An 11,211-nucleotide genomic window follows, 5' to 3' on the forward strand; every position below is an offset into this window, starting at 1 on the left:
AGGCATACCCACTCCCCCCTGGATGGGTTGGGAAAACTCTCCGCCTGCTCCCCGCCATTATAGGTGGCTAGTCCAGCTCGGATGGGGACCATGTATGTGGGCGGGAGTAACCCCTGGGTCTGCAACTCCACTAATCGGCCGTGGGGTACGGTACACTTCACCCAATCGCCTGGCTTAGTGCTACGGGAGCGAGAGGAGGAGCTGCGTTGGCCGGCCATGAAGGGATGGTTTTTCGGGCGCTCTGGTGATTCCTTGCTTGGGGAAGATGGTGCGATCTGGATCTGAGGATTCGCGTCTCTTTAATAGACGATTTACTAACATGGATAGGGTGGCAAATGCAAAAGATGCCCCGACTTCTCGCATTCGCTTGACACCTGGAAATTGCCATTATTGGTACAGAAGCCGAGGAGTGCAACATTAATGGGAAGCCGGACACTACTCGTTACAACAGGTACTCTGGAGTTGGAGAAGAACCCGCCTTGCAATGCCGAAGACAATCTGCGCGCCTGACTCATCGTCATTGAAGCCTGGTTCGGGGGCTACTGAGGGAGTCCTGGATTAGGGGGTCCTCGGACAGCCGGACTATATACTTTGGTCGGACTGTTGGACTATGAAGATACAAGATTGAAGACTTCGTCACGTGTCCGGATGGGACTCTCCTTTGCGTGGAAGGCAAGCTTGGCAATTCGGATATGTAGATCTCCTCCTTTGTAACCGACTTTGTGTAACCCTAGCCCCCTCCGGTGTCTATATAAACCGGAGGGTTTAGTCCGTAGGACCAACATCATCAACAATCATTCCATAGGCTAGCTTCTAGGGTTTAGCCTCTACGATCTCGTGGTAGATCAACTCTTGTAATACTCATATCATCAAGATCAATCAAGTAGGAAGTAGGGTATTACCTCCATCGAGAGGGCCCGAACCTGGGTAAACATCGTCTCCCCAGCCTCCTGTTACCATTAGCCTTAGACGCACAGTTCGGGACCCCCTACCCAAGATCCGCCGGTTTTGACACCGACAGGTATGTCTCCGTATAAAATGGTTTATGGAAAAGCATGTCACTTACCTATCGAATTTGAACATAAGGCATATTAGGCTATTAAAGAGCTCAATTATGATTTCAAACTTGCCGGTGAGAAGAGGCTATTTGACATTAGCTCACTTGATGAATGGAGAAACTAGGCCTATGAGAATTCCAAACTGTTTAAAGAAAAAGTTAGAGATGGCATGACAAAAGGATACAAAAGCGTGAGTTTAATGTAGGTGATTATGTGTTGCTATTCAACTCTCGTTTAAGATTTTTTGCAGGAAAACTTCTCGCTAAATGGGAAGGTCCTTATGTTATCGAGGAGGTCTATCGTTCCGGTGCCATAGAAATCAACAATTTCGAAGGCACAAATCCAAAGGTGGTAAACGGTCAAAGAATCAAACATTATATCTCAGGTAATCCTATAAATGTTGAAACCAATGTTATTGAAACCGTAACCCCAGAGGAATACATAAGAGACACTTTCCAGAACGTTTCAGACTCCGAAATAGAATAGGTCTGTGGTACGGTAAGGAAACCAACTCCAAAATAGTTCTAATGGCAATTTTTCTCCGTTTTGGAATATTTAAGAAAATAGGAAAATAAGAAGTAGTCCGGGAAGGACACGAGGCGTCCACGAGGGTGGAGGGCGTGCCCTACCCTCCATGGCGCGCCCCCTGCCTCGTGGGCACCTCGTGTGCCCTCCGGACTCCGTTTTCTTGCATGATATTTCTTTTGGTCGGTAAAAACTCATTATATAATCTCCCGAAGGTTTTGACCACCGTACCACGCAAATAACTTCTATTTTTGTTTCGAGTTGTTTCTGTAGCAGATTTGGAGCAAGATGTCATCTCAGGATTCCGACAGAGAGAGCTATGTCTCACACCTCATTGCTGACCCAAAGACCTATGGGGATCTATCTCCTGGTGGTCGAACTACAGATGAGGAGGAGGATGCTCATTTGATGAGGATCAATGATTCAAGCACGGAGGAGGAGGATGTCCCTCTACCTCAACCTGGGGATATGCACGTGAAGTTCAAGAAGTCCAATCTCCCTAAGAGGGCTAAACTGTCTAACAACCGGTCTATTCCTTCTCGTTTTCGGCAGAAAAGCAAAGGAGATTTATGTGACAAGATCTTGAAGCTGGAATCGGAGGTCGATGATTTAAAGGAGGAAATTGCTCTTCTCAATTACAATATGAAGAAGCTGAAAGCACAATTTACATCATCAACCACTTCATCATCACCACCTCCGAAGAAGGAGATATAATCACTTGGGTATGGGCACTCCCCTTGGCAACTGCCAAGCTTGGGGGAAGTGCCCCGGTATCGTATCACCATCACACTCCTATCTTTACCGTTTTACTTAGTTCGATCCTTTTGGTAATATCTTGATTTAGTAGAATAAAGTTTTAGTATGATTTAGTTTTGAGTTTTGCTTTATGATCCTTCTATGTAATCGAGTCCGTGAGCTATATAATAAAGATTACTGTTGAGTCAAGGGCTTTCCTATCTTGCTATGATCTTGAGAATAAAAGAAAAAGAAAGAATAAAAAGAAATAAAGAGATCATATTGATCTTATGGAGAGTAATGACTTCACATATAAAGAGTATGATGAATAAAAGTTGTTGATAGTTGACAAACATAGTTTTGGTCATCGTTGCAATTAATAGGAAATAATAAAGAAAGAGAGGTTCTCACATATAAATATACTATCTTGGACATATTTTATCATTGTGAGCACTCATTAAAATATGACATGCTAAAGAGTTGATGTTGCACAAGGAAGACAATGTAATGGGTTATGTTTTCTTATATCGGAAATAAAGTATATTGTCACGGATCATCCAACATGTTGAGCTTGTCTTTCTCCCTCATGCTAGCCAAATTCTTTGCACCAAGTAGAGATACTACTTGTGCTTCCAAATATCCTTAAACCCAGTTTTGCCATGAGAGTCCACCATATCTACCTATGGACTGAGTAAAATCATTCAAGTAAGTTGTCATTGTTGCATGCAATAAAAATTGCTCTCTAAATATGTATGATTTATTAGTGTGGAGAAAATAAGCTTTATACGATCTTGTGATGTGGAAGAAATAAAAGCGACAGACTGCATAATAAAGGTCCATATCACAAGTGGCAATATAAAGTGACGTTCTTTCACATTAAGATTTTGTGCATCCAACCTTAAAGCACATGACAACCTCTGCTTCCCTCTGTGAAGGGCCTATCTTCTATTCTTGCCTTATACCTTATACAAGAGTCATGGTGATCTTCACCTTTCCTTTTTACATTTTATCCTTTGGCAAGCACATTGTGTTGGAAAGATCCTGATATATATATCCAATTGGATGTGAGTTAGCATGAACTATTATTGTTGACATTACCCTTGCACTACTAGGAAAAGGGCTATAGATGATATGGACACTAATGGCGCACCAGACATGTGGTGCGCCACTACTATATACTAATGGCGCACCATGTGTTGGTGCGCCATTAGTGTCCAAATACTAATGGCGCACCACATCCACGGTGCGCCACTAGTAACAAATTTTTTATTTTTTTTCAAAACTAGTAATGGCGCACCAGGGGATAGTGCGCCATTAACTAGTAATGGCGCACGTAATGGCGCACCACATCCACGGTGCGCCACTAGTAATTTTTTTTCAATTTTTTTCAAAACTAGTAATGGCGCACCAGGGGATAGTGCGCCATTACTAGTTAAACTAGTAATGGCGCACCACATCCGCGGTGCGCCACTAGTAAATTTTTTTTCAATTTTTTTTTATTTTTTTCCAAAGCTAGTAATGGCGCACCAGGGGATAGTGCGCAGTAATGGCGTACCACTCCCACGGTGCGCCATTACTAACTTGACCCAAAAATTCCACCGAATGCACCCCCCCGGACCGCCTTTTCAGTTTTAAAAAAATAAAAGAAAATGATGGAAATGTCAAAAAAATAAAATAAAATAAGTTTCCCATGTGATATGTGGTCTAGTTGTTGGGAAAATTTACAAATATGAATTCCGATTTTATTTGCAAAATCTCTCTCGATTTGTAAAATGGGCATAACTTTTCCATACGAACTCGGATTAAAAAGTTTTTTATATGAAAAATCATCTACTCGAAAAGTTACATCCGAATTTTCAAAATCCTCAAAAACCTAACAGAAAAAAAGTTACGGGGCTTTCAAGATCTAGGGGCAAAAAAATTCAAAAAATTTCAAACTTACTAGTGGCGCACCGTTTTCTAGGTGCGCCACTAGTAACAGAAAAAAATTGGTGTTGAATTTTTTTTTGGAATTTTTTTTCCAAAAAATGATACGTAATATGACCGGGAAGTTTGAAATATTTTTCAAAATTTCATCATACTCATGAACATGAACAAAGTCCTAGACATCAACAAGGTTTAATAGGATTGATATGGTAGATATATCAACAAATGCCTGTTAAGTGAGGTGGTGCGGGGTTGGATAGAACTGTGAAGTTAAGCGTGCTCGGGCTGGAGTAGTGTGAGGATGGGTGACCTTTCGGGAAGTTTGACCACTTAGTGCGATTTGACTTGAGATTAAGCATATTGACCCGAGATTAAGCCATAGTGATTCGAGATTAAGAAAAAAACGAAAAAAAAATTGAAAAAAAAATTTTGAATTTTTTTTAAAAAACAATTTCTGAAAAAATATTTGAAAAAAATTTGTTACTAATGGCGCACTTCTATGTGGTGCGCCGTTACTAAGTCAGATAGTAATGGCGCACGGCGTGATGCGCCATTAGTATACCAGATACTAATGGCGCACCAGTGGTGCGCCATTAGTATTTAATACTAGTGGCGTGGTACTAGTGGCGCATCAGTAGTGCGCCATTAGTAGGCAAAACTGGTGCGCCACTAGTAGGCCTTTTCCTAGTAGTGTTGAGGTAAAAGGTTGGGAGGCAACACTATAAGCCCCTATCTTTCTCTGTGTCTGATTAAAACTCCATAACCATAAGTATTGCGTGAGTGTTAGCAATTGTGAAAGACTAAATGATAGTTGAGTATGTCGACTTGCTGAAAAGCCATTATATTGACTCTTTCCGATGTTATGATAAATTGCAATTGCTTCAATGACCGAGATTATAGTTTGTTGGTTCTCAATGAAGTTTCTGATTCATACTTGACATTGTGAATAGATTATTACTTAAGCATAAGAAATCATATGACAATATATATATATATATATGTTGCTGTTATAAGAATGATCATGATGCCCTCATGTCCGTATTTTATTTTATCGACACCTCTCTAAACATGTGGACATTTTTGTCGTTATCGGCTTCCGCTTGAGGACAAGCAAGGTCTAAGCTTGGGGGAGTTGATACATCCATTTTGCATCATGCTTTTATATCGATATTTATTGCATTATGGGCTGTTATTACACATTATGTCACAATACTTATGCCTATTCTCTCTTATTTTACAAGGTTTACATGAAGAGGGAGAATGCCGGTAGCTGGAATTCTAGGCTGGAAAAGGAGCAAATATTAGAGACCTATTCTGCACAGCTCCAAAAGTCATGAAACTTCACGGAAGTTATTTTTGGAATTTATAAAAAATGCTGAGCGAAGAAAGTACCAGAGGGGGCCACCCACCATCCACGAGGGTGGGGGCGCGCCCCCCTGCCTCGTGGGCCCCTGGGAGGCCTCCGGTGACCATCTTCTGCTATATGAAGTCTTTTACCCTGGAAAAAAATCATAAGCAAGCTTTCGGGAAGAAACTCCGTCACCACAAGGCGGAACCTTGGCGGAACCAATCTAGGGCTCCGACGGAGCTATTCTGTCGGGGAAACATCCCTCCGGGAGGGGGAAATCATCGCCATCGTCATCACCAACAATCCTCTCATCGGGAGGGGGTCAATCTCCATCAACATCTTCACCAGCACCATCTCCTCTAAAACCCTAGTTCATCTCTTGTATCCAATCTTTGTCCCAAAGCCTCAGATTGGTACCTGTGGGTTGCTAGTAGTGTTGATTACTCCTTGTAGTTGATGCTAGTTAGTTTATTTGGTGGAAGATCATATGTTCAGATCCTTTATGCATATTAATATCCCTTTGATTATGAACATGAATATCATTTGTGAGTAGTTACGTTTGTTCCTGAGGACATCGGAGAAATCTTGCTATTAGTAGTCATGTGAATTTGGTATTCGTTCGATATTTTGATGAGATGTATGTTGTCTTTCCTCTAGTGGTGTTATGTGAACGTCGACTACATGACACTTCACCATTGTTTGGGCCTAGAGGAAGGCATTGGGAAGTAATAAGTAGATGATGGGTTGCTAGAGTGACAGAAGCTTAAACCCTAGTTTATGAGTTGCTTCATAAGGGGCTGATTTGGATCCATATGTTTCATGCTATGGTTAGGTTTACCTTAATACTTCTTTTGTAGTTGCGGATGCTTGCAGTAGGGGTTAATCATAAGTGGTATGCTCGTCCAAGAAAGGGCAGTACCCAAGCACCGGTCCACCCACATACCAAATTATCAAAGTAACGAACGCGAATCATATGAGCGTGATGAAAACTAGCTTGACGATAATTCCCATGTGTCCTCGGGAGCGTTTTCCTTCATATAAGAGTTTGTCCAGGCTTGTCCTTTGCTACAAAAAGGATTGGGCTACCTTGCTGCACCTTATTTACTTTCATTGCTTGTTACCCGTTACGAATTATCTTATCACAAAACTTTTGTTACCTATAATTTCAGTGCTTGCAGAGAAAACCTTACTGAAAACCGCTTGTCATTTCCTTCTGCTCCTCGTTGGGTTCGACACTCTTACTTATCGAAAGGAGTACGATAGATCCCCTACACTTGTGGGTCATCAGCACCCCCCACGGACAGTGGCGTACACCCAGCGGGCCCGCTCCACCTCGACGCCGGTGACTGCGTCTCGCCGCAGTGCCCGCCTCGATGCGGCCCGTCCGGCGGACTCCCCGGCTCCGTCCGTCCCCGAGCGTGCTGAGCTCCGGGCGGCGGCCCGGAACCTTGAGCCAGGTGATGATTCCGTCATTCCCATTTCTTCCGGTTGTTCCTTTTCCGCGCTTGAGGCCGTTCCTCTTGGCCACCTCGCCAAGGTGGCCACTGACTCGGCCATCATCTTCAGGGGGGAAGTTGGTCCCCCCTTAGAGCAGATTGCGGCCATTAGGGCCCGCGAGATGTTAGATGGCGAGCTTGCTGAAACCCGGGCTCGCCTCCTCCGCCATCCCGCGGAACCGACCACCACTCCAGCGGGTCGGGCTCCACCGGTGGCCGACGAGGTGATCCGGGGACGCACCCGCTCTCGCACTCCTGCACTCCGCGCACTGAGCGCATCTCGTGTCCTGGGGTCAAGCAGCCCCCCGATGGGAGTGTAGATGCGGGCCCTTTTCTAGAACATCTGTGGCTTCGGCCATGATGGCCGACGCCGCCAACTCATCGAGTACATGCGTGACGAACATATTGTCATCATTGCCATCCAGGAAACCATGCGCACTGAGTTCTCCCTCCACGAGCTCGACTGTCTTAGTTCCCACCTCTTCGCCTGGCATTGGCTCCCTTCTAGTGGGACCACGGGGCACTCAGGTGGCATCCTTTTAGGTGTAAAGGATACCACCTTCGAGGTGGGTGGCATGGACCGGGGAGAATTCTACGTTAGTATGGAGAACTTTGAGCATGCACTTAACTTCAAATGGGAGATCGTGATCGTGTATGGACAGGCGGATCACCGCCGCTCCCCGGCCTTCCTTGTTGAGCTACATCAAAAGATCTCAAACTCCCTCCTCCCAGTAGTTGTGGGCGGAGACTTTAACCTCATCCACTCCACGGATGAGAAGAATAATGACCGGATCAACCTCCCCGGATGCAGCTGTTCAATGACTAGATCGCGGAGCTCGGACTCCGTGAACTAGAATGGACGGGTGCCCGGTTCACCTGGACAAACCGGCAAGTAGACCCAACGCAATCTGTCTTGGATCGCGTCCTAGTTTCCCCGGAGTGGGAGGTATGCTTCCCCTTGGCATCGCTTTGTGCGATTACCCGGATCGGGTCTGACCACGTCCCTCTCCTCCTCTACATCGCGGATGAGCGCCCGCCCCCATCATGCCGCGTTTCCGGTTTGAGCTCTTCTGGCTCAATCAGGCGGGATTCCGGGAGGCGGTCGTCGCATGGTGGATCTCCGCTCGCTCTTCCCCGCATCGCTCCACGTCCGCAGTTGACTCGTGGCAGTTCTGTGCCAAGCTCGCCCGCCAATTCATGAAGGGATGGGGCGCTAACCTTGGCCTGTGACCTATGCGAGCGCAAAAAGGCCCTCCTGCTGGCTATCCAAGCCCTGGACGCCCGCGCCGACACCTCCGGGATCTCCCCGGATGAATGGATGCGGAGATATGATCTCGAGGACCAGCTCTCGACCATCTACACAGATGAGGAGGCTTACTGGAGGCTGCGCGGTACCCAACGGTGGCTGCTCCACGGCGACGCCAACACCGCCTATTTCCAGGCGGTCGCTAACGGGCGGCGGCGTCAGAACTCCACATTGGCACGTTCATCTCGGTTGGCACTGGATCCTCGACCCTGTTCTGGTTTGATCGGTGGATCGGCGACCTCCCCCGGGCAACGAGATTCTTGGAGCTCTTTGCCATTGTGGTGGACCCTCGGGTCTTTGTCGAGACAGCCCTTATTGACTTAGGGCGCCTCGCCTTCCGTCGCGCCTTTGGCCCGCCTGAAGTGGCCGCATGGGATGCCCTCCTCCAGGACATCGCCCTCCTCCCGATGAACGTTGAGGACACCCCTGACTCCATATCCTGGCGAGTGGAGCCCTCCGGCTGCTTTTGCACTAAATCCCTCTATGTGTCCATCGCCCCCTCGCCGGCCCCCGAGCCCTTTAGTTTGATTTGGGACATCCGCTTGCCCAATCAGGATCTCCTTATGGCAGTGGATCCATGGATGCCTCCCGTCTGGGGTGGAGGTCCTTAAGCGTAATGGACCTGGAGATGGGATCTGCCCCCTGTGCGGCATGGTGGAGGATGCTAACCACATCTTCTTCTCTTGCTCCACGGCCCAGTTTCTATGGTCATGTTTCCGCGAGTCGGTGTCAGGACCGGTTTTCCGATAAAACGTTTATTGAGAAACCGCCCCTTTTATCGGACCAGTATAGAAGAATCCTTCTTACTAGTAGACAATCCTTGATACAGAAATCCAGAAGTACTAAATATTATACAGGGTTGAGCTGAGGCTGCTCAACAATTTATTACAAGCACGCCGATATTATACATAAAGGCGGATATGACACAAAGGGGTATGGTGGCATAACTACTGACTCGTAATAAAAGTGGTGGTGGATATGTCACAGTGAAGTGGGTGACATGACTCCTAAATCTTACAACTCATCGAGCACCGGAGTGAGGCTCGATGACTTTTATTCTGGGTAGCGGAAGCGTATATAATACAAGTGACCAATTCCAGGATCGCACGGGACTGACTAGGACTCCTCTAGGCGTCGGACTCGCTATCGACCTCTTCATCCATAAGATCGCCTTCGTCAACATCTGGCCAAATCAACAAGCCAGGTGAGTACTATGAAAGTACTCGCAAGACAGTTTGGACATAAGATATAACAAATGCAAACATGATGCACATGAGAAGATTAGTAATGCGCACTCAGATAATAAAATTGCACTGCATGATAAATAAAAAGGAAGTCAGGCGGTAGTCCTCCCGAAATCCCAATGAAATAACTGAAGACCGATCGGGTGTCTGAAGCGACGCCTCGAAAGGTAAAAATAAATTAACAATGCCGCAGTCGGGCGTCAGGGCTACACCACATAAAGGGCTTATATCAAAAGTAAATAACAAGAGTGCCATAGTCGGACGTCTGAGCGACATCACATAAAGGGCTTATATCAAAAGTAAATAACAAGAGTGCCACAGTTGGACGTCTGAGCGACATCACATAAAGGGCTTATATCAAAAGTAAATAACAAGAGTGCCACAGTCGGATATCTGAGCAACATCACATAAAGGGCTTATATCAAAAGTAAATAACAAGAGTGCCACAGTCGGACGTCTGAGCGACATCACATAAAGGGCTTATATCAAAAGTAAATAACAAGAGTGCCACAGTCGGACGTCTGAGCGACATCACATAAAGGGCTTTTATTTCATTATTTGAATTCAAGTAGCTCATGAATTTAAATCATCTCAAGAGATCACATCACGTTTCGAAGCATACTGGTAGTAGCCTTGCATGCAATATAACACTCACTGATGCTCATATAAACATGCCATGAACTAACTATTCAAGCAAACATGCAAAACACTCATCATATAAAAGGTTCAAACATGCTTGCCTGGTTCGGAGTAGTCGGAGTCTAGCTCGGCAAAGTTCGCGGTTCCGTCGCCTCCTCCGGTATCTACGGTATAAAGAAATCGCATACTAACGTAAACACCGAGTGTGCATAAAATTTGTTCCAAATATTTTTCAAATAAATATGATAAAAAACTAGACAGAAAAAAAAAGATGACAGAAAAAGAATCAACTCAAAATTATCTTTTGTTTAAAACTTATAAAGGTTTTAGTCTAGGGACTAATCTGTGATGAAACAGAAAGTTTCCAGGGGCTAGTTTATAAAAACAGAAGACGTACTTTGCCCGAAGGCGCTTTCAGAAAACGGTTTGAATAAGAGAGAGAGGCTGACGAGGGGGTCCCACCCGTCAGGTTTAAAAATCAAAACAGAGCCCCTGGCGCCCAAGGGCTGCGGTGGTCGCCGGCGGCGATCCACGGCGAGGTAGGGGGAGTGGATGGTACCTATGGACTCACGGTGCTCTCCTGCACCTGGGTGTGGTGGAGTTGGTCGTCAGCGAGCACCACGTCGATGGCGGCCTCCACTCTGGCGAACGGTGGTTCGGGCGGTGGTGGATCTCGCCGGGGAGGGCTGCAATCGTCAAATTGAGGCTCGGGTTAGAGGAGTGGGTGTACTAGGAGGCGACTGGCACGCACTGGAAGGCGGGGGTGGTCTCACCAGAGGGAATCGTGCCGGAGCCCGAAGCGGATCGGGGCGGCCGGAGTCGGGGAAGAAGGCCTCCCCGAGGTCCCCCTAGTAGCTAGGCGTGGCTCTGGTGAGATGTAGGAGTGGTGCTGGGTCGAAGGCGAGCTCGAGGCTCCTTTTTATAGCCGGTCCGA

At 46.2% G+C, this 11,211-nt stretch overlaps 1 protein-coding gene across 1 annotated transcript; it reads left to right on the forward strand.

The window, feature by feature from the left end:
* The first annotated feature begins 7,477 nt into the window (after window positions 1–7,477).
* On the forward strand, window positions 7,478–7,942 carry LOC109764959 (uncharacterized). The gene has a single exon (XM_020323758.1). It carries the CDS (start codon window positions 7,478–7,480, stop codon window positions 7,940–7,942), a length of 465 nt encoding a protein of 154 aa, XP_020179347.1.
* Window positions 7,943–11,211: the final 3,269 nt, after the last annotated feature.

The sequence above is a fragment of the Aegilops tauschii genome, chromosome 2 (assembly GCF_002575655.3).
Source record: "Aegilops tauschii subsp. strangulata cultivar AL8/78 chromosome 2, Aet v6.0, whole genome shotgun sequence".
Taxonomy (NCBI): Eukaryota; Viridiplantae; Streptophyta; class Magnoliopsida; order Poales; family Poaceae; genus Aegilops; species Aegilops tauschii.